Raw genomic sequence first — 23,238 nt, forward strand, 5'->3', positions numbered from 1 at the left:
ATTTTGACAAATATGAAAAGATTAATATCAGGCATGAATAAAATAGTAATCATAATAATCTAAATCATTAATGATTATGTTTAATTAAGCGAGTTTTCTTTTGTTTTAGCATATTAAAGTTACTGCATACAGGTTTGGCTAACAGAGAGAAAAAAAAAATTTTCAACATGAAACCACTTTGCACGATTAAAGAAAAATCAAAATTATCAAATTTTTTAAGTTTTACAATGAAAGATGTTCAACCAGCTTTGACTGTTTTAGGATTAGGATTAATTGCTGCAATAACAGTATTTATATTAGAAAAAATTTTTTTCTTTTATCGGTAAATAATAATTTATTGTTGATAAATAAATTAAAGTATTTCATACAGGGATAACATTTTAAAAAAAATTTTTTATCGAAGTAAAAGTTTTTAAAAAACTGTTAATTAATTTCATTAAAAAATAAAATATCAATAATTTTACAATTATTTGAAAATAATCATATTTAAAAATTAAAAAATGATGGTTTTCTTTTTTTTTAAAAAATAAATATATATATAAATTTATTCTGAATTAAAATCGAGATTTAAAAAAAAAAAACATGCAGTAAAAAATTATACAAAATATAAAAAAAAAAAAAATTTCGATACATAAAAGTTATTACTTATTAGATTAATTAAAATCTGTTTTAAGTTTTTTTGCTTTAGGGCTAGCTAAGGTAATTAATTCTGCTCTTTTATATCTTCCAGGTGTTCCAGGTGTTCTTGGTGAGTTTTTTAATGAATTTTGTGGACTTTGATAATTTTGACAGGTTTTCTGTTTGACGGGAGTTTTTTCCAAACTTTTAAAATAATTTTCATTTGCAGCCATTAAAAGTCTAGCTTGTTCAATTTCTGATATCATTCCTTCATCATTGAAAAAACCATCACTTTTATTTTCATCTTTTTTCCCCTCTAAAATAGATTTTTTAGGAGGTGTTTTGTCTTTTTTTTCACTATCATTGTTCTTTTGTTCAACTCGAGATGGTGACAATTGAATATTGTTTCCTGAAATTTCCGTTTTCTCACAATCTTTATTGAAATAATCATTAGAATAATTATAACTTGTTTCACTGTTTTTATTAGCAATGTTAATTTTTTTTTCCGGTGTTTTAAAATCAGATTCTTCTTCTAATTTTCTTTTTTTCTTTGGTGTCAATTGAGAATTTTCATATTTTTTTGGTTGAATAAAATCTACATCATTTTTTCCTAATTGTTTATCTTCTGATAAGACTTTTGTATCAAAATTAAGATTATTATCAATCTCATAATTGCTATTTTTTATTGTATTGCTGTCGGAAACACTTTCTATTTTTATATCACAAATTTCTTCTTTTTTCATTTTAATTGTTTTTAAAAAAAAAAAAAAAAAAAAAAACTATCAGACGTAATATTTCAGAGTATATTTTTATTTAGAAAACTAAAACGAAGAAACATTTGTTAGTAAAATAATTATTTTTAATTTAAATAAATTTAAAAAAAAGAAAAATGTAATAAAATTGTTAGTTTTTTAAATAAATATAAATAAATTTTGCCAGATCTTAAAGGATCCAGGTCATTATTTTGTGATTGTATCTATTTTACCGCCTTTTTCGTTTTTTAAAGAAGTCATAGATATAAAAATTTTTGTGAGTTTTTATTCTAAGGTAAAACTTTGTGAGACATGTTTTAACAGTAATTTACAATAAAATCTACGATATTTTATAATTTTTTTTTTTTATAATTTTCATTTATATTATATTGTACAGTATTATTTCCAATTTAAAATATTTCTTTTTAGAAAAAAAATTATTTTACTTTTTACAAATTGACAAATACTCATAAAACCTTAAGTTAGTTCTTTATGAGGTATTTGACGACAGATTTTGCGGCTAATGCCATAATTGTGAAATAACAGTTAACGGAAAAAAATTTAATATTTCTTTTAATTGTGTTCATTTATTAGAGTGTTTTGTTTAATTAATAAAATTTTAGTTAATCGAAAATATTGGTTAGTAATTTTTTGTGAATTACGGGATTATTGGATTCAGAACATTATTCATTAATGGATGAAGTTACATTTCCTCCATCTCCAACTTGGCTTTTAACAAATATTCTTGCCTGTAGGAAAGATGGATGTATTTGTTACGGTTCAAAAAATCATATAGTAATTTTGAAAATTAAACCAGAAAAAACATTTGATACCTTAATTATTAAAGGTGCCCATGAAGAAAGGTAAAAAAAAAAAAAAAATGGTAAAAGTATTAGAGTAATTTTTAATAATGTAATATTATTTATTTTTATCATTATTATTATTAAATTGTTTTAGAGTCACTTCGATTGCATTTTCCCCATCAAATTGCCACACAAATTTGAGTAATACAATTGTAAGTTGCTCTGAAGATGGTTATGCAAAATTGTGGAAAATTGATACATTAACTGCCACTTTAGGAAATAGATCACATTGGGTAATAATATTAAAAGTATTTTATAATATTTTTAAATATTTTTCAATTCAAAGTTATTTTTATAATTTATGTATTTCTAATTTAGGAGCCCAACGAGCCTTGTGGGAAAATCATTTGCTTAGATTGGAGTTTAGCTAATCCTAATATTGTTGTTTCTGCTGCAGACAATTGTTCACTGGTAGTGTGGGATGTTCTATCAAATACAACAGTAAAATTTTCATTTCAAAGGTTATTTCCCACAGTACTCGCTTGTTGTCCTCATAATGAAAAAATAGTAGCTGTGGGGTTGAAATCTGGGTTGATTTATATAATTAATTTGGTTGGAAAAGGAGATATTATTTATAAATTAAGAGGTCATGATAAAGAAATACAATCTCTCAGTTGGTGTCCAATTTCATATAATGTTTTCAAAGCTACAGATATTTTTGAAGAATTTCTTTTAGCATCCGGGTGCTTAAACAGAGAAATTTACATTTGGAGGGCTGGAAGTGACGGAAAGAGTGAAATTAAATTTCAAGTTCCCAAAAGTCTAAAATCGAAAAAAAATAGTAATTTAAATTATGGAAATAATTTTAGTTCTTTAGTCGTTTATTGGCATGATGCTTACACACTGTATTTTTCATCAAATTTTGGTGAACTATTGTTTTTTGATATATGGCTTTTTGTAAATAAAGAGTCGCAAACCTCTGAATCGAAAATCAATAATTCATTATTACAATTTTTAAAAATCGAACATCACTTTCATTCGAAAGCATTATTTGCCATAGCTGGAGCTCAAAATTTTGAAGATGTAAATATTATATTACATACAGATTTAGAAATTAAATCTGATATAAAATTTAAAACCCAATCAAATGCAAAACATATAACAAAATTAAGTTTTATAAATAATGACTCTGAAATTGTAAAGTGGAAAGTAAAAACTTCAGAAAATAATTCTTTGGTAATTTTCTCTTTTTATTTCAAGATTGCAATTGATTTTTATTTTCATATTATATTTTACTCATATAAAATTTAGGTATGGACTGCTGGACAGGATCGTAAACTTGTAGCTTTTAAAAAAGAAAATTCTTTGAAAGAAATAGTTTATAATTTTCATACTTTGAATGGTCCAGTTTATGCTGCTGTCGTTTCTCCTCATGATATAAATAAAATTGCCATAGCTGCAGGAGATGGTGTAATAAGGCTGTGGAATTTATTACAACCTTGTGGTGATATTCAAGTATTTTGGCAGAAAATTAAAGGTAAAAAAATTAGTTTTAAATAAACTAATTTTTATTAATTTTGATTAAAAATAATAATAATAATTTTTATCGATCTAGACAGGGTAATGTCTTTATCTTGGCATCCAACTAGAGATGGTTTGTTGGCTTATGGAACTTCACTCGGAAGAGTCGGATTAATTGATACAAATTCAGTTAAAATGCCTATAGTTTTCAAATCTAGTAATACTCAACCGATTTATAATTTATCATGGGGCCCTCGATGGGGAAGTGAAGTCAATTCTTCAAATAAAGATTTTGATCTTTACTGTGTTGGCGGTGACACCGTGTTTCTTTACAACTCTTTAGAATCAGGCGCAGGTAAGTAATTTATTATTTTATTATATTAGTTTAACAAAAAAAAAATAGAATTAGAATTGTTCACCACTTTTTATATATTTATCAGATGCACTTAATTTAAGCAAAATGATGCCGGTATCATGTAAAGCACAGACTGATATAGCTTGGAAACCTGATCATTCAGTGTTAACCATCGGAGATAAACAGGGCCATATTTACTTTATAGACCCTGCAGATTTTCAAGTTGTATATACCTTACTCGCCTATAACAAATTAGTTCAATCAATCGCATGGCATCCAATATCTACCTCAGTGGATAAGGGTAACCATTATTTTATTCATAAAAATCAACTTTTTAAAATTTTTAATCTTTTTTTATCTGTCTTATTCAAGGCATATCTCCATATCACACATATTTAGCCGCGGGTTCTACAGACAACGAAAATGAAATCCGAGTATTTAACTACATAAAGGAAAGATCTGCCGTTAGAGTTGAGCGAATAGCATCATTAAAAGGACATTTTGGTCATATACAACATATTTCCTGGAGTCCTCATTTAGGTGGTAGACTAATATCGAGTAGCGTTGATTGTTCCGTTCAAATTTGGGATGTTTTAACGCAAACTCCGCTTGTGAATTACAACTCGGTTAATATTCCTCTATTTTCAATGTGGAGTCCAACAAATCCCGATATCGTATTCACCGGTAACAAAATTTTCGTCTTACACGAGGGAATATTTACTATTTTTAACATTTAATATTTAGACAATTAAATTTTACGCAGGTTACCGTAATAGTATTTTGGAAGTATGGAGAATTTCAATTCAAACCAAAACGGAGCCTTCAGCTCTTGTAAAATCAAAAAAGAAAAAAAAAGACAAAAATATTAAAATGAAAGATATTAGCGATTGTTCTCAAGATGTCGTGGATGTAATAATGAAAGAAGAGGAAAATGAAAATTTAAATTTTTCCATCGCCGAAACAAAAAATACAGTAAAAATAAGTAAAAACGTCAAAATGTTTTCGAAAGCTTGGAAGGACAATTCCAACGACGAATTTAGTAATTGTTATTCTATTTTAAAAGAAAAAGAAACATCACAATTTTCGTTATCTTTTTTATGCGATAACGAGGATTATAAGAACGTAATTGATTCAGAATGTAAATATATTTTAATAATTTGATTTGTTTATTTTATAATATGACGACTGATGATTTAAATAATTGTTTCGACGTTATTTTTTAGTAAAATCTCAAAGAAATAGTAATAATTTGACGGAGTACTACGAACTCTCACTCTGGACCGGAAATATTAAAGATGTGATAGAAGAAAGGATTCAAACCGGACAACTCAATGATTTTTTAATGTCCATAGTTCCAACTGTTTCACCTCGTTTATGGCAAGAAGCCTGCATTTCTTATTCGAAAAGTTTAAGGGAAAAAAAACTTTATCACAAAGCAGCCACGTATTTGATCGCCTGTCATAAAGTTTACGAAGCTGTGGATTTACTGGTGGAGGAAAAATTATTTTTAGAAGCTTTGTGCATCGTAAAAAATCGTTTACCTAGCACAGATCCAATAATGTCTAAAATCGTTGAAAAATATGCTCAGTGGTTATTTCAAAATGGATCCTACTTAAGAGCGTGCGAATGGTAAATCAGACTTAGCTTGAAATATTTATTTCACTGAAATTAAAATTTAATTTTTTATACAAAAAAGAAAATAATTTTTTTTTTTTTTTTTATTAATATATTTTTATTTCAGTTACTTATATCTGAATAATTACGAAGAAGTTGCAAAAATTTTTGGGAAAAAAAATAAACCTGAATATTTGAGTCTTGCTGCTTTGGCTGCAAAAAAATATGGCTGCCACGAATTGGAACTTTTGGAAGCGACAAAAGGTTTAATTAAATGTTTACAAATAAAAAATTTGGATTTGGCTCGTAGAATTTGTTGTGATCACAGTGATCTTAAGGTAAGAATAACAATTTTGCTCGTTTTCCACAAAGTTTTTTTTTTTTCTTTAATAATTATTGTTTACTTTTTTTAATTAGCATTTGAGTTTAATGTATCACGTTTACGAAACGATTTCGCTGCTCGATAAAAAAGAATTGATTTTAGAAAATGACATTTTTGTTCACGTAAACAATTTGATCGATTCATCCGAAATAATTTTTCCTCCATCTTTACCTCAACTTTATCAATCGAAGGAATTTTACAAGAATAAAAATGATGTACGTATTTAAAAAAAAAAAAAAAATCATCTCGAAAATTTCGAAAATGGATTTTTAAGTAAGTCTTTTTTAACGGTTTCAGATGTTCGTTATTTTAACACAAGAATTATCAATGGCGATTTGCGGCAAGGACAAAAATAAAAAAATAACTCACATTATCAGGGGACTCAGCACGTGTTACCGTTACATTCAAAATTCGGAAAATGAGACCGATGATGCATTATTTAATTTATGCAAATGGTTACGTCTTTCCGACTTTATTCGCGAAGAATGCTCTGGTTTATTAGATGATGACAGTTACAAATTAAAATTGAGTAGTTTGAAAGAATTTCTCGGTGCCGCCATTGTTAGACATTTAAGTAATAATGTTACCGAAGACAACGTTACGGAATGGATGAACGTTTTAGATAAAATGGCCGATAGCTTTTTAACGGAAAATAGTTACAAATATTTTAAAAATTTAATCGAAATCGAAGTATGTGAAAAACGTTTGATGAAAAATCAAGACCTTTACATAAGAAACAAATTGCCGAGTGCCAAAAATAATAATGATTTATTGGAAAATGTTAAAAAAAACAACAACGGAATAAATGAAACAATAATAATAAACAATGGCAGCCCTGAAATATTAAAAAATGGCAGCCCTGATAGTGAAACGTTAGAAAGTGAATCAGTCGATCGTGATATTTACGAAATGAATGTGGGAAAGGAATCGAGCGGCGAAAAAGTACGTAACGATAATAATAATTTAAAAAATAACGATTCTGAAAATTTATTAAATTTAGAAGAGGAAATTTTTAAAGATAAAGATTTATTAAATTCTTTAAGAAATGAAATAGAAAATTTTGAAAATACAAAAATAAGTTGTCCTAATCCCATACCCGTGTTTTTTATGTTGAAAAAAATATGTAAAGCAGTGCCTGATTTCAATACAGCTCAAATTTTTTTGAAAAATTTAGAAAATAAATGGTTAGAATTAAATAAAATTTGTGAATAAAAAACTAGAAAAAATTTATTTATTTTTTGCATATAAATTATTTAACGGAAAAAAAAATGTACTTCCTCTCAAAAGGGTTTTAAGTCTAATTTCAAATTTAACAACTAATTTTTGTTGTTATTTTAACTGTCAAAAAGCCCGCCAAACGTGTAACTAGAAAGTAAGTTTATAAGAGTAATTTGATATAAGTGTAATATAGACTCCAACATGAAACGGTCAAGATTAAAAAGTTGAAAAAAAAAAAATTTTAATAAATAAAATATTGATGAGTAAAATGAGGAGAAGAGATCTTGTATTTTTGCTTTTTGGATGTTCTATTATTTGGTGTTTTATTTTTGAAATATTTATTTTACGTTCTATAAGTAGTGAATTTTTTAACTCTGTACAAAATAGTGAAACGCCTTCTTATTTAAAAAGTCTATTTGACAAAGCTCCAATTTTAGGAGAAAGACTTTTTCTCATTGATAAACGAATGCTTAAATTTTATTTAGATCTTAACTCATATAACAGCAGCACTCGAGAAGATGATTGCTTTTTTTGCCACGTTCAAAAAAATAAACCTGTAACTTTTGCTTTATTATGTCCAACTAATGCATCTGTGGAAGTAAGTTTGAAAATATATCACTAAAATGTTTTAGTGAATTGATAAATAATAATAATTATTATTTTTTTTTAGGAGCATATTTTGCTTCCTATTTTAAGAGCATGGGAAGTTGGTTTTTGGGTAGAAAATATAATCAGTTCAGTGCCAAAAAAATTTTCTTTACATCATGCTAATTTGCCATTGGGATTTATTCTTCAAAAAAATGAAGGATCTGTCATTGTTGAAATTGTTCTTCTTCACGAAAGAGAGGTTGAATATTTTTAATAATTTAATTTAATAATGAAATAAACGAAAAGATTTTTCCGATAAAAATTTTCACTTCAGGGTGATTTCTGGTGGCATGGCTCATTTTATCAAGATCCTCAGTATAATTCGAAACTTTTTAATCTTGGAATAACCAAGGTTAAAAATGATCTTGTTTTGGGTAAAGAAGGAGCATTGGATAAATTTCAATTTAAATCTGTTTATATTGATCATATTAAGGTGAATGTACCCAAAAATATACCTTTGTTTTTAAAAGAATCAACTTATTTTATAGAATGCAATTATGAATTAGCAGACAAATTTTTTCGTACTTATGGCAAAGATACAACTCCGAGAGCCATAAGATTTACTCATAAAGTTCGTAAAATTTTATCAACAGCAAAAACTGTACTTGATAATTTACAAATTCCTTTTTGGATAAGCAGTGGAACATTGTTGGGTAAGAAAAGTGACCCAATAGTAAAAGGTGCTCCATGCATGATTTTAGTGTTTGCATAGTAATCGATCAAAGTAATAAAACGTCACTTCAAATTTATGTCGTCACGATTAACATGAATGCATTGTGTTTCACTAAAAATTATTTTTTATGCATTAGAAAAGTTCTTTAATTTTTTTTATTTTTTTATTTACAACCACCACAATATGATTGTCAATAAGTTAAAGAAATTTTTTTGTCTTTATAATTATTCAAGTAGCAGCATTAGTTAAAATTGACTTAATCGTTAATTACTGTATCACTTTTTTTAAACTGCTAATTAATATTTTGCATTTGTTTTAAGTTTTAATGGTGTGTTATTAAAAAGAAAAATGAAAAAAATTAAATTATTTTTGGAAATTTTAGGTTATTTTAGGCAATGTGATGTAATTCCTTATGCTGGTGATGTTGATATTGGAGTATTCATTAAAGATTATCAAGAGGATTTGATTCCAAGCTTTGAAGCTGCTCATATGAAACTAAAACATCGATTTGGTCGATTAGATGAAGGTTTTGAATTGTCTTTCATTCTCAATGAAATTAAATTAGATATTTTCTTTTTCTACGATGATGGTCAATATTATTGGAATGGAGGACATGAAGTATTTAAAAAAAATACCACTACTTTAGGGGCTTACAAATACAAGTAATATTTTTATTTATTCAAAATTTTATTTTATTTTCGTTCTTGTATTTGTTTCTTTATCTACAATAAAAATTTTTTACTTTCAGGTATACATTTCCTAAATTCACACTTTGTTGGACTGAATTTTTAGATTTGAAGGTGAGAATTCCTTGTAAGACTGAAGAATACATAAAAGCCAATTATGGTCCAGATTGGTTTGTACCTGTTCCTAAATGGAGTTGGGTTGATAGTCCTTTTAACGTACAAAAAATGGGTGAATGGAAAAGTGAGGAAATAAATGACGTTATAAAAATATATTAATTTATAATTTGTTTTTATAAAGTTTACAATAATTATAACTTTTTACACAAATGATTATTTTTGATTTCTTTTTTAATCAAAAGTAATTTACTGACTGTAATAAGTATTAAACTGAAAATTTTTTTTTTTTAAAAAGTCATTTAATTCTTTTTGATTAAATTTATTTAAGTTTTTTTTATCCTTAAAAGTACTTTTTTAAATTGTTAAATTATTTAAATTTTAACTTGGAAAGGATTTCAAATAAGTTATTTGAAATTTTTCATAGAGTAAATAAAGTTATGCTCATATATTGCAATAGTCAAGAATGTGCTGTTTACATTTATATACGTTAATTTTTTACTTGGAAAAAAACTTTTGTTTAATTTATTTTAAGCACTGATTTATAATTTTATTTTAATAATTATATATTTTATAATATGGTACATTTTCAATAATGTTTAAAAATTTTTTTATTCACGTATAAAACTATATTTTGCTATCGAGATACTGTGTATTGCTGTTACAATGTCTTTTAACATTTTTTGTCGATTAAAAAAAAAAAGTTTATATATGAAATTTAATTTTTCAACAATTGCAAACGCTAAAGAAAAAAATAATTATGGAAGAATGAAATCGTGGCAAGTTCATTCTTACGGAGGTCTTGAAGAATTACAATTAACAAATTCTAGAATACCTGTTATTAGAAATCCGAATGATGTTATTGTACAGGTATCAGCGGCATCAGTGAATCCCATTGATGTGGCTATGATGTGTGTGTACGATATAAGTTTCTTATTTTTTAAAGAAAATATTTTTATAATTACCTTGAAGCTAACAAATTTTAATTTTAAAATTTATTTTTGGTAAAATTTATTTTTTTTAGCTGGTTACGGTTCTGTTTTGCTCAATTTCATGAGGCAGGCTAAAAGTTGTAGCCTAGAAGAAACTTTAGAATTTCCACTGACATTGGGTAGAGATTTTTCAGGGATTGTTATTCAAAAAGGTCATGATGTTAAAGATGAATTTTCAATCGGTGATGAAGTTTGGGGAGTAGTTCCAGTTCAAGAGCAAGGCTGTCATGCTGAACAAGTTTTAGTATCAAAAAATTGTGTAAGTTAAAATAATAATAATTTTTTTTAAAAACTATTTACTAGTTTTATACTTTGAATTTTATTTTTATTTAAATATTTTTTAAACTAGGCCATATTAAATTTTAAAAAATTTTTAAAAAACTTTGTATTGTTCGAGCAGATTAAGAAAAAACCTAATAACATTTCTGCAACAGAAGCTGCATCCATACCTTATTCAGCTGTTACAGCTTGGTCAGCTTTAAAAATAACTGGTGGTTCAGCTTTATTTCCAATCGCTGGAAAAAACGTTTTAATATTAGGAGCATCTGGAGGAGTTGGAACTGTTGCAGTACAAATGGTTTCATCTTGGGGAGGTTATGTAGTAGCTACTTGTAGCGAAGATGCTATCCCTTTGGTTGAATCATTGGGAGCAAACGAAATAATTAATTATAAAGAAAAAGATTCTTTTGAAAAAATTCAAAAGCATAAGTAAGTAAAAAATTATTTATTTTCATTATAATATCTGGATCTCAAGTTAAGAATTTTCAGATTACATTAATAATGTTGTTAAAGTAAAGTTTTGAAAAAAAAATTATTCCTTAGTCACTTATTGTTTTTTTTTAGGTATGACATTATTTTAGACTGTGCTGGTATTGGACAAAACAATGCTGCATTTTATGTCAAATGCTTAAAAGATTACAAATTTTCAAAATACATTACTTTAAAGTCACCAATGCTTCAAAATATTGATGAATATGGAATGATTGGTGGAATGATGAAAAATGCGGCTGATTTGATATTAGTTAATTTTAATACTGGAGTTTTACCTAAAACATCATCAGTAAGATGGGGATTTTTCATTCCCCTCGAAACAGCTTTATTAGAAATTACTGAAGATGTTAATAATGGAAAAGTAATTTTAATCAATGAACATCACATATAAAATACTAAGGAATAAATATTAAAATGTAACAATTTTTTAATTTCAGATTAAACCAAACATTCAAAAAACATACAATTTTTCCGATTTACCAGAAGCTTACAAACATGTGCAAAATGGTCACTTGAGAGGAAAAGTGGTTGTAGACTTTACTAAGAAGTGAATTTTATTGGATGAGGTTTTCTTTTACATACACAAAAGTTTAGCACTAATTTATTTAAGTATTTAATATATAATTAAGATGTTTTTTTTTTACTAAGAAAAACTACAACATGAAAAAATTTTGCTTTATTTTTAATTTAAAAAAAAAAAAAAAAAGTCAAAAGTAATTGGTTCCCGATTATCAATGATGAGTTTAAGTTATAACGATAAAGTTGTTGTTATAAGTTAAACATGTTTTATGTTTAGGAATTTAAAAATCTTAAAGAAAATAATTTGAGTGTTTTTAATAAGTAATAATTATTATATTTTCAAAAATTTTTTTTTTTTTTCATGTATAATTTAAATGACTGATTCTACTGTAGCGCTTTTGTTTTTAAAATTAGTCAAAGTGAACCCAATTTTACTGTTAACTTCTTTTAACGTATTTTCTGCTATTTCTTGAGCTTTCATCGAACCATCATCCAATAATGCTTTTAAATATTCAGGAGCATTCAAATACTCATCAATTTTTCTTTTTATAGGCTTTAAATGTTCTATTATTGTTTCTGCTAGAATTAATTTGTATTGTCCTACATCAAGAGTGGAATTTTCATTCACTATGTCTTCAGGTGTTTTTTCCATTATGCTAGAATGAATATTTATTAAATTTGCTACTCCAGGTCGCTTTTCTGGCTCATATGTCAACCTAAATTTCAAAAAAAAAAAAAAAAATAGATTGTGTTTTATTTATTATTATTTTCAAAAGCAAAATAATTGAAAATTTTTACTTACTGAGATTGAAAATCAGATACAGCTTTTTTGCATTTAAATAAAATTTCATCAGGAGTATCTAATAAATTTATACATGATTTTTGACTTTTATCGCTTTTTGACATTTTTTTATCGACATTTTGTAAACTTCTAATTTTACAGGTTTTTTCATCTAAAATGGTTTTTAAAGATTTTAATTACAAAAAATCAAATTCAATACAACAGATAAATGAATTTTATGAGTTACTAATATTGTTTACTTGTAGTAATTTTTAGTTTTTAAAATGTTGTTTTATGTATTCCTACCTACTAAGGCATCGACTACTGGAAACATTTCACCATAACGATTATTAAATAATTTTGTCAGGTGATTTATTAAATCTATGTGAGGAATTTGATCTTTTCCAACAGGTATATGAGTTGCTCTATAATCAAAAACAAATATAATGGAATTAATTGAAATTTTTTTTAAAATGATAAATTACAACTTTTTAGATGGAAAATTTCATACTTGTATAACATGACATCGGCAGCTTGTAAAATTGGATATAAAAATAACCCAATTGGAATATCTTTAAGTGATTGAGATTTCTCTTTGAATTGAGGTACTTGTGCTAATTTAGACATTGTATTAAGAGTACCAAGAATCCAACATAATTGAGCATGTTGTGGTACCTATTAAAATTATTACTATCACTAATGTAATTTTAAGAAATTTTTTTTTTTTTTAAAATATTTATTTAATCATACTAACTGTTGATTGTTGGAAAAAAATACTTTTTTTAGGATCAATACCACATGCTAAAATTGTTGCAGCTGTGGAAAGTATATTATTATGAAGTTCAACCGGATCCTGAGAAAGAAAATAAACTTCAAGGTATGGTTTACGTTATCAGAAACCAATCATTAGGTAATATTATTTTTTTTTTAATTCATACTTGAGGCAAAGTGATAGAGTGCAAGTCTGCAACTGCAAAGATCACTGATTTCTCTTCAGAATTTTGCAATTCAACCCATTTTTTAATAGCACCCAAATAATTTCCTAAATGAATTTTACCTGTCGGTTGAATCGCTGATAAAATTTGCCTTGGCCATTTTCCCTGTAATTTCAAAATGTCTTTATTTTATTCTATTTATTTAAAAAAAAAGGAAACTTTAATTACGTACTTTGGTTCGATAATGACTTTTATTTAATATTTTATCACAGTTTTTAATAGAAATTTTTGTAAATTTTTTTAAATTACAACTGAAGTACATGGTGTAACTATTGATGATTTTTTTCCCAAGTGTAAATTAAGAGAGTGGTAATAAAATAACGTTAACCTTATAACTTAAAAATATCGAGAATTTTTTTTATTTTATTTTCATGCATCATTGACATACAATTATTAAAATAATAATTTTACATTGAAATTAAAAAAAAATCTCATCTGTTTATGGTAGTAACGGATTTAAAAAAAATAAAAATAATCGTGTAAATAGATAATTGTTTACAAATTGTACTAGTATAAAACAGTGACATTTTTTGACTTGAAAAAAAAAAAATTAATATATATTCACATTTATTCATAGTATCTTTTTTTTGTTACATTACAATGGTAATAGTTTTAAATTAAAATCTCTTTCAAATTTATTTTTTATTGTTTTTTTTTCTGACTAATTGTATTTATGTAAATAACAAAAAAAATATTGTCTTAGTAGAGACAATATTTTATAAAATTTTTCAAAATTTTTTGTTCTTTTTTAAATTATCTTGGGCGTATCTTGTATATTTTTGTCTTAGTTTTTTTCAAATGGCTTTTTATAATTTATTTATTTTTATTTAGAAAAAAAAAAATTAAAATTTAACATTTTATAAATTATATTAACGTATAAAAAGAGACAAATTTATAAAAAGGTCTTAGTTGAAATTACACATTATTAAAATTAATACAAGTTTTATTACATTATGACACATTATTAATTTTAATTCAAGGTTTTTTTTTTTTTTTTTTTTTAAATGTTATAAAATTCTAATTATATTATAACTCACATTTTTTTTTTTTTATTGGTTGACTTATGTTTGAAAAAATATTAAAGATTATTTTAAATTTAATTATTGTCATGTGTGTCATTACTTTTGAAAATTAACAAAACTCATATTAATACTTTCCGAGACTTTAAATTAATATTGTATTAATATTGATATTTTATTTTTTTTTTTTTAGTCTGGGGCTGAATTTTTAAAAGGCCTTCCCTCATATAATGAAAATAATTTCACAAGATACCACAATGATAATGGTAGTAAAATAAGCACAAAGAGGCCTTCTATTTATTTACCTACAAAAAACTTTCCATCGGAACAAGGTAAGATTTCGTTTTTTTTTTCTCTCGATAAATGAATTCGAAACAAAAAAAAATTTATTTATTTAATTAATTTATTTATTTTATTAATTTAAAATTTTATTTATTTAATTTAATTTATTTATAACAATTAAATTATTAGTTATTTATGATAATATATATCAATTTTTTCGTTTGTATATTTTACAGTGATTGTAACTGAAAAAACAAATATTCTTTTGAGGTATCTTCATCAACAGTGGGAGAAAAAAGTAAGTTTGCATATTATTTCTTATAATTAAATAAAAAATCAATAATAAATAAATATATACATAAATATTTTTGTTACAATTTTTTTTTTTAACAATTAAATAAAATGAAAAATTAATTTTAAATATTTATTTTTTTTACTCAATCGTTAAAAAATTAATTAATTAATTAAATATTTAATTACTTTTTAAACTAAATAAGAATTATTATTAGACAAAACAACAGTACATAAATTAAAATTTATTAATTACATTAGAGTATTCGTTAAAATAATATATATATAAATTAAATTTTAAAAACTTGTCGAAAGTATTTTAATTCTTGTAATAAAATCATAAATTAAATATTATTAATAGAAAATTAAAAATTTATTATAATTTAATGAATTTCAATTATTTTATCTACAATAATTATTTATTTTAATAATAATAATAATATATATTATCTATTATTGATTTTTTTTTTTGTATCGTTTTAAAATTTTTTGTTTTTTAATGATTTTTTCTTCTTTATGGTTGTTTTCTCTTCTTTTCTTCGATTTCTTTTAATTAAACATTTAAAAACTTTTTAATTGTCATTCTTTTAATAAATTTTACATTAAGTTACAATTATAAAAACTTATTTGAAGCAAGATATTCAAATCTATAATAGTAAAAGTTGAAAAAAAAAAAAAAAAATTAAAAATAATAAATTTCAGCAAGCGCTCAAAAAACGTGATCTTAGCAATGTGGAAACAAACGAAGAAAATGGAGTCAGAAAACGTGCCAGATTAGACAGCTCGTCCGGTGGCAATAATTAGTAGGTAATATTTTACAAAAAAAAAAAAATTATAAACAAAAAAAATGAAAACAATAAAAAAAAAAAGAAAAAGAAAAAACAGGAAAACAAAAAAAAAAAAATTTGCCAAAATTCTTTTTTTTTTTATCATTAAAAGAAAAAATATTATCAATTCCTCGAATGCTTCTAATTATTCTTCTTCTTCTTCATCGAATTTAAAATTGTAATGAATGTAAAACATATATTATTATTATTATTATCATCATCATCATCATCATCATCTTCTCCCTTAATTAAAAATGGTGATAAGATAAAAAAAATGATAAAGTTAATAATGTACATTAAAGAATGAAAGAAAAAAGTTTGATATTGTAAAAATTGATTATTTATATTTATATTTCTTTTTTTTTTTTTTATTTTATTTTAATTAGGTTATAATTTAATCAATAATTAATTAATAACTAATTAATAATAATTAATAAATAGATCTATAATTTATATGCATATGCATACATATATGTATGTATGTATCTATGTATCTGCGTATCAAGATTGAAACTTACTAATAATAATTGTTTTAATCAGTAAATAATATATATATATATATATACATAATAAAATATTTTAATTAAAAAAATTTTTTCTTTATTTTTTTTTAAATAAATAATAATAAGAAAATAATAATAATATTGATAATGATAATGATAACGATTTAATTTAAAAAAAATTAAAATTTTAAGTTTTTTATAATTTTTTTTATATTAATTAAAATTAATTTTTTTATAATATATTTGTTTAATTAGGAAGAAAAATTAATTATAAAAAAAAAGAAAAAAATGATAATAATGATTTTTTTAAAACGGTAATAATAATAATAATAATAATAATGAAAAAATGTTTTTATTTTTTATTTTTTTGCTTTTTTTCCCACCAAAATAATGTTAGAAAAACTCTTCACAATTTTTCTTTTTACGAATATTTAAAAAAAAATTTCAATTTAATTTTAAGATTTATTAACGGATCGATAAATAATAATAATAATAATAATATTTACGATAATAAATTTTTTATTTTGTAATTAAATAATTTTCACGGTCCCCCGTTTATTATTATTATTATTATTATTCGCGTTAGATATTTAAAAAAAAAAAAATTTTCTTCGTATTTTTAATGGTATTAGCATTATATATATATATATAAATATAAATTAAATCGAAATGTATTTTAATTTTTTTTCTTTATTATTATTATTATTATTATTATTATTATTATTATTATCATTATTATCATTATTACTCAATTTAAAATATTATTAAATCAAACGTTTTTCTAAATCCTTAGTGCGGGTGTGCGTGTACGCGTGTCTGCGTGCGTGAGTGCGTGCGTTTAACAATAATTGTTGGAATTTTTAATATAAACAAAATAATAAATTTAAATTTAAATTTTTTCATTTTATATTTAAAAACATTTTTTTTTTTTTTTTGGGGGAGGGGGAAGGGATTTTCCTTTAAATAAAAATTAATAATTAATGTCAATTTTTTGTTTTTTTTTTTTTTGATAATATGACATTATTTTATTATTGCAATAAAAAAAAAAATAATACAAATTAAAAATCTTACAACCTATTAAATATTAAAAACAATACAAATTATTAAAAACTTATAAAATTAGGTTAAATATTTTTTCTTAAATTAGGGGAAAAATATATTTAAAAAAAAAACTCGTAGAAAAAAAAAAATTAAAACTCGTTTAAAAATAATAATAATAATAATATTATTAAAATAACAAATATATATTTATTTATATATATTTAAGTTTTAGTTCTCTTGCTGTGGCCTTCGATGGAAATGGCACATCTTGATTCCGTAACGCCATTACTCTCTTCGATGAAACTTCTTTTTCTAGACGTTAATTCCGATGTCGGAGACAATTGTTTTAAAAGTTCAACGTCGTTGAGTATAACTTGTGCTCCACCGCCGGTTGTCGGAATAACATCACCCTGACAAATAAATAATAATTAAATTTTTTTTTTTTTTTTTCATGATCATCATCATCGTCATCGTCATGGCGTCGAAAGGGGATAAAAAAAAAAAAAAAAATATAAATTTTTACTTTGTATAATTTAGTTTCGAGTTCGCCATCTGTATCTTGCTCTTGAGTCGTTAGACAATATTTAGACGTCTTGGAATTGACGATGTCTTTCACGTCTGTGAGTTTGGTAACAGATTTTCTTCTTTTCATGCTCGGCTGAAAAACCGTGTTCAATTCAACGGCTGTTGGTGGTTTGTGATCCAACCAAACATCACCGCAACCAGCCGAACGAGATCTTCTATGTCGAGGATTACTCACAGCGATGCCCTACAAAAGAAGGAAAAGGTTTAATCGGAATGTAATATAATAAACCTTTCTTGCAGCAGCAGCAGCAGCAGCGTCGTGGAATCGATTTTTATACTCTTTTAAATGTGTGGCCGTGAGTAGGAGTTTCCGTTAAATTCGGTGGCATGTAAAAGGTTCCGTGAGTGTTGACAGCAGAACGCGGAGTCACGGGAGTGTTTTCGGGTCCTCTTAGTCCGTAATTACGAGAAGTCAGCTTGGGAGTGGCTTCGTCTAAAAATTCCCGAATCATTCTAAATTTTTCTTGTTGATCTTTCATTTTCGTCTGAAATAATTTTTTTCCTCATTATTATCCATCCGAAAGTTTTCTTCGGGAAAACTATTTTCGTGTAAATATATAAAAATCCCACCTGATATTCGTCCCTTTCTTTGTTCAATTTCAATTTCATTTCTCTGGCCAATTTCTCTTTGGCCGCAGCTATTTTGCTCACACATTTTTCTTTAACTTTTTCTTTGTCTAAAATTTTTTGACTTATGAGCATGTTCAAATCTTCCGTTTTCTGTTGCAGTTCTCTGTTTATCTGCTCTTTCTCTTCAACTTTTTTCAATAATTCCAATCGCTCGTTTTGACAGTATCCCAATTGACTTTCTAAATTTGCCGACTGTTAAAAAAAAAAAAAAAAAATTAATGAATTGTTAAAAAAAACAATTTAAATCCTCACGAATGTGTTAAATAACCTTTTTCCTTTCTTGTTCTAGAGTTCCTTTAACGCCGACAATTTCTTGTTTCATTATTAAAAATTCACCCTCTCTCTTTACAAGTTCTTGTCTGAGTTTTTGATATACTAAAAAAAAAAAAATCACGAATCAATAATGTTTTTCGCGAGGAAAAACCTTAAAATAAATTCCAAAACATTCTTACACTCGTTTAATTTTTCAAGAGGTTCATTCCTTTTAGCTAATCTTTGCTGCAGGTATACTTTTAAGTTTTCCAAAGTCATTTCATCATCGTAATTTAACAAAAACAAAGAAGGAAATGGTGAAGTTACAACAGGCACAGCATTAACCGTTATAGGTTCGTTAAAATTCAATTCTCTAACTTCAGTATTAGAATTTATTTCTTCCAGAGTTTTCTTCATGTATTGGTTATATCTACGTCTTCCAGGCGTCACGCAAAAGTCCTGTCTCGGAGTAACCAATCGAGGTACCTGAACTTCTTGAGTCATTTCAGCAAATTTTAAAACGTGCTAAAAATAAGGTAAGTCAAAAAATTTTATTTTTTTTGTTTATTTCAAAAAATATCTGGTTGTTTTTTTTTTTGGGGGGGGGGAGGGGAAATAATAATAATGGCCAAAATTTAAAGTTGATCTCGAGTTTAAAAAAAGTAATTAACTCACAATTGTTTCATCATAATCTTCAACTTTGGGATTTACACAAACTATCATTCGAACTTGTCCATCACCATCAAAATAATTCTTAAATAAATGAGTTAATTTTGAGTCTCTGTATGGCACAATTTTATTACTACCATTTTGTTGGTTTTCTCTTAATATTTCCAAACATGTTCTCAAACACATCAGTGAGTTATTTATATTACCTAAAATATAATTGCATGTGATAAATATTTCACTTAGTGTCTCACTACATGCGAAAATCTCATACCCCATACTTTACCTGCTTCTCTTAACCTTTGCCCTGTATTTTTTGTTCTATTAGTTCTTTCACTTCCTGCTAAATCTACAAGAGATAATTGACTTACTACTAAATATTTTTTCAAAACTGATCCCTGCTCCTCAAGAGCTTCGGTTGGTGCCTAATGAAAAAAAAATTTTTTCTTTTAAATTTATTCAACAACTGATTTGAATAGAATATTCATCAAAAACTAACCTGTACTAAGCGAATAGTAAAAATAGAATGACTTCTACTCGATTCCTCGTTTAAATTAGTATGAGCCATTCTCTTCCTTCTCTGACCCTTGTAAAATACTTCGAATGCTTCATCAGGACTCTTAACCTCGATTTCAGTTACACCATGAACATACATATTTCTATTGCCATCTTCCCTTATAACTTTATTTTGCAGTCTGCAACATTATATTTAATTAATTTTTCCACCGAAAATTACAAAAGAAATAAAAATATATAAAAAAATGTTAAGTGCAAAACGTTTCTTACTTTTTTGTTATGAGATCCTCGACAGAATCATCTAATAAATCATGAACATTATTATTGTAAATTTCTATATATGTTACAAATACTGCATACATATTTTCTTCATCTAAACTTTCGACTTTATTATCATCTGGGGTTCGGTTTTGAAGAGCATCTCCATCTCCATAACAATCTTTCCTAAAATGAGACAAAAATAATTTATTCATCAATAATAATAACTGTGGTAGTGATAAAAATAAGAATTTGAAAATTTAATTTACCTTTTAGGCGTTTTAGGATTTTTTGGACCGGGTGTTAAATAACCTAACTCATTTTGACAACACAAAAGTGCCTCGGATTCATCTTGTATTTCGAAGCCATTCATTTTGTCAGGTTTAAAAACAAATTTTTTAGCCTGGTAGTGAGATATCGAGTTAAAAATTACATCAATACACCTAGGCATAATACCCCCATCATGATGTTCACCATTCATGGTATAAGTCTTTCCACTTCCTTAAAAATAATTTTAAATGTGTGAAAAAATGTTGGTCAGTTTAACATTTTTCATATTAATAATTTAATAAAATACCAGTCACTCCATAGGTAAACAATAAACCATTTTTTCCATTAACTAGTTGATGTACTAAAGGAAAAGCTACTGTATCAAAAATTTCTTTCTGCGAATAACTATCATCGAAAACTTGTTTGAATGTATACTGAATTTCTTTGCCATTTAACCCATTTCTGTAACCTGAAAAACCTTCAGGAGCAAATAATTGGACTGTTTTTGAAGAAATTAATTTCAAGCAGCTTTCTAAGGTATTTGGAATTGGTTTAATTCTGCAATACACTTCAACCGGTTCATCTTTGAATGATCCAGAACGACTTTTGCCAGGAGTTTTTTTCAATTGTTTACTTCTTCTAAAAATAACAATAAAATCGTTTAAATAATTTATATTTTCAATCTATTTACCAAAAAAATACATTACCATAAAAACAAATAGTAAACAACACAGGCGTTTGACATATAACCGTAAACTTTCACTCAATATTACAATAATTATCGTTTAAAAAATTAGAATTACGGGAAAAAAATACGATAAATTAATACTTACGATGGTTTCATTTCGTTTTTTCAAATACATGCACGTTCAAAATCGTATATATAATCAATACAAACAAACAACTCTCAGCTTAGATTCTAAAATTTAACGGTTTTTTTGGCATTCAAGAATAGACGTTAAACTTCAGGTCTGCACGAGAGGTGCAGGGAAATTTTTTTAAATTGTTTTTTTTTTTTTTTGAAAGCGTTCTCTAACGGATAAATCGATAAACACAAAAACGTATAAATTCCCCTTGGGCGTGTGCCATCGTAACGATTAAATAGAATTTGAATTTTTGCATTCATTTCAGAATAAATTATTTTCCTAACGACATTTAATATTAAAATTAAAAATTGATTATTTTACCGAAAAATATTAATTTTCCCCATTTTCCCTACGAGGGGTTTATTACATGTAATTAATTAAAATTGATAATGGAAATTTATTAATTTTCTATATTAATTTCAAAATTTCAAGGTCAAATTTTTTTTCTTTTTTTTCAGGAGGAAATTTGACTGGAAAAACTTTATGGAACTCTGTTGTACTCATGGTGGATGCTTTTAAAATAAATTAATTTAGTTGTAAACAAAAATATCAAAGAAATACTTTAATGATAATCTACTGCAAAAAGAAAAAGGTAAGCAAATAGTTTTTTTAAAAATTATTAATAATAAGGAATGGGGAAAAAACTATTTTTGTTTTGAAATTTCATAATTTAATTTTTCACTCAAATAAATATTTATATATATCCAATAATAATAATAATAATAATAATAATAATCTTAAAAAGTTTTTTTTTCATACTTTTTTTCACATTTTATTTCAAAATCAAAATGGATTTAACAAAAAATTGTTTAAGTGAGGATTTTATTTTTAATATGTTCCAGGTGTCAAACCTTCAAATTATCTTTTTCTAAAATAAAAATAAAAAAAAAAAAAGTTTTTTTCTTTTACAAAAAAAAAACTTTTTATCTTCATTCAGTTTCTTTTAAAACAATGTAAAGAATAAATTTTTTTTTTCTTTTAACAAAAAAACAAGAAACTCAAAGTTTTTTTTATAAAAAAAAATTCAACCGAATCATTGATTAAATTAATACACATGATATAAAATTTAAAAAGGAAAATATGTTTATATATTTTATATAAATTTATTATTATTATTATTATTATTTATCATGAGGGATTCTTTGCTTTTGACTAATTTAATTATTAAAAAAAAGAAAAAATTACTTAAATCCATTGAAATTTATTTTTTTTTTAAAAAGGAAAAAAAAAATTTTTAACCCCCTGTTTAGCGTGTTGCCTAAACAGTATTTTTAAGGCGAAATTTAAAGGGAAAATTTTTTTAAAAAGGTTTTAATCCTCATCGAATTCATACCTTCCAGGTATGAAATTTTAATAATAATAATAAAATAATTTTAATTATTATAAAAGTTTAAATTTTACTAAACGTCTGTTACCGACACGTATAAAAATTAAAAAAGTAAAAATAATCTACCTACGTTATTAAATCAAGTTAATGATGATGATAATTAATTATGTTAAAATAATCGATAATCGATAAGGGTAAATTATTTATAAAAAAAAAAAGAAAATGGCGACTAATCGTTTTTTTCTACGATAATTTCTATGTAAAAAAAAAAAAAAAAAAAAAACAAAATTTACTAAATTTTTCTATATGATTTATTTATATTTCTAATAGAAAACAAAAAAAAAAAAATTTTTTTAATTTAATTTTTATTAACGAATTATTTTATCAAAAGAAAAAGATTTTTCCGTTTCAATTTATTATTATTATTATTATTATTATTATTATTATTATTATTAAAATATTA

General features: G+C 24.8%; 7 protein-coding genes across 7 annotated transcripts; 4 read left to right on the forward strand and 3 right to left on the reverse strand.

The window, feature by feature from the left end:
* Positions 1-653: 653 nt before the first annotated feature.
* On the reverse strand, positions 654-1,361 carry Phum_PHUM505150 (uncharacterized protein; the record flags this gene model as incomplete). The annotated part of the gene is made up of 2 exons (XM_002430903.1): positions 654-1,051; positions 1,085-1,361. The coding sequence occupies 2 exons, from the start codon at positions 1,359-1,361 to the stop codon at positions 654-656; spliced, it is 675 nt and encodes a 224-aa protein (XP_002430948.1).
* Positions 1,362-2,063: 702 nt separating this feature from the next.
* Phum_PHUM505160 (gem-associated protein, putative) lies at positions 2,064-7,094 on the forward strand (the record flags this gene model as incomplete). Its single annotated transcript, XM_002430904.1, has 12 exons — positions 2,064-2,233; positions 2,328-2,466; positions 2,552-3,409; positions 3,485-3,710; positions 3,789-4,049; positions 4,135-4,350; positions 4,422-4,733; positions 4,813-5,088; positions 5,273-5,678; positions 5,791-6,001; positions 6,343-6,987; positions 7,089-7,094. The coding sequence occupies 12 exons, from the start codon at positions 2,064-2,066 to the stop codon at positions 7,092-7,094; spliced, it is 3,726 nt and encodes a 1,241-aa protein (XP_002430949.1).
* Positions 7,095-7,531: 437 nt separating this feature from the next.
* Phum_PHUM505170 (uncharacterized protein) lies at positions 7,532-9,878 on the forward strand (the record flags this gene model as incomplete). The annotated part of the gene is made up of 8 exons (XM_002430905.1): positions 7,532-7,861; positions 7,937-8,110; positions 8,186-8,323; positions 8,345-8,564; positions 8,967-9,202; positions 9,385-9,528; positions 9,735-9,790; positions 9,812-9,878. 8 exons carry the CDS (start codon positions 7,532-7,534, stop codon positions 9,876-9,878), a joined length of 1,365 nt encoding a protein of 454 aa, XP_002430950.1.
* Positions 9,879-10,152: 274 nt separating this feature from the next.
* On the forward strand, positions 10,153-11,698 carry Phum_PHUM505180 (zinc binding dehydrogenase, putative; the record flags this gene model as incomplete). The annotated part of the gene is made up of 5 exons (XM_002430906.1): positions 10,153-10,297; positions 10,409-10,635; positions 10,777-11,084; positions 11,220-11,508; positions 11,585-11,698. 5 exons carry the CDS (start codon positions 10,153-10,155, stop codon positions 11,696-11,698), a joined length of 1,083 nt encoding a protein of 360 aa, XP_002430951.1.
* A 241-nt stretch (positions 11,699-11,939) lies between these two features.
* Positions 11,940-13,704, reverse strand: Phum_PHUM505190 (Tryptophanyl-tRNA synthetase, putative; the record flags this gene model as incomplete). Its single annotated transcript, XM_002430907.1, has 8 exons — positions 11,940-11,955; positions 12,092-12,382; positions 12,469-12,619; positions 12,754-12,872; positions 12,959-13,122; positions 13,202-13,300; positions 13,386-13,547; positions 13,615-13,704. 8 exons carry the CDS (start codon positions 13,702-13,704, stop codon positions 11,940-11,942), a joined length of 1,092 nt encoding a protein of 363 aa, XP_002430952.1.
* A 338-nt stretch (positions 13,705-14,042) lies between these two features.
* Positions 14,043-15,838, forward strand: Phum_PHUM505200 (uncharacterized protein; the record flags this gene model as incomplete). The annotated part of the gene is made up of 4 exons (XM_002430908.1): positions 14,043-14,051; positions 14,655-14,793; positions 14,980-15,041; positions 15,737-15,838. 4 exons carry the CDS (start codon positions 14,043-14,045, stop codon positions 15,836-15,838), a joined length of 312 nt encoding a protein of 103 aa, XP_002430953.1.
* Positions 15,839-17,626: 1,788 nt separating this feature from the next.
* Positions 17,627-21,426, reverse strand: Phum_PHUM505210 (uncharacterized protein; the record flags this gene model as incomplete). The annotated part of the gene is made up of 13 exons (XM_002430909.1): positions 17,627-17,815; positions 17,929-18,174; positions 18,269-18,475; positions 18,561-18,812; positions 18,889-18,995; positions 19,073-19,397; positions 19,548-19,747; positions 19,825-19,963; positions 20,038-20,233; positions 20,325-20,498; positions 20,582-20,813; positions 20,890-21,221; positions 21,416-21,426. 13 exons carry the CDS (start codon positions 21,424-21,426, stop codon positions 17,627-17,629), a joined length of 2,610 nt encoding a protein of 869 aa, XP_002430954.1.
* Between the last annotated feature and the right edge of the window lie 1,812 nt (positions 21,427-23,238).

The sequence above is a fragment of the Pediculus humanus genome, genomic scaffold, assembly GCF_000006295.1.
Source record: "Pediculus humanus corporis 1103172108277 genomic scaffold, whole genome shotgun sequence".
Taxonomy (NCBI): domain Eukaryota; kingdom Metazoa; phylum Arthropoda; class Insecta; order Psocodea; family Pediculidae; genus Pediculus; species Pediculus humanus.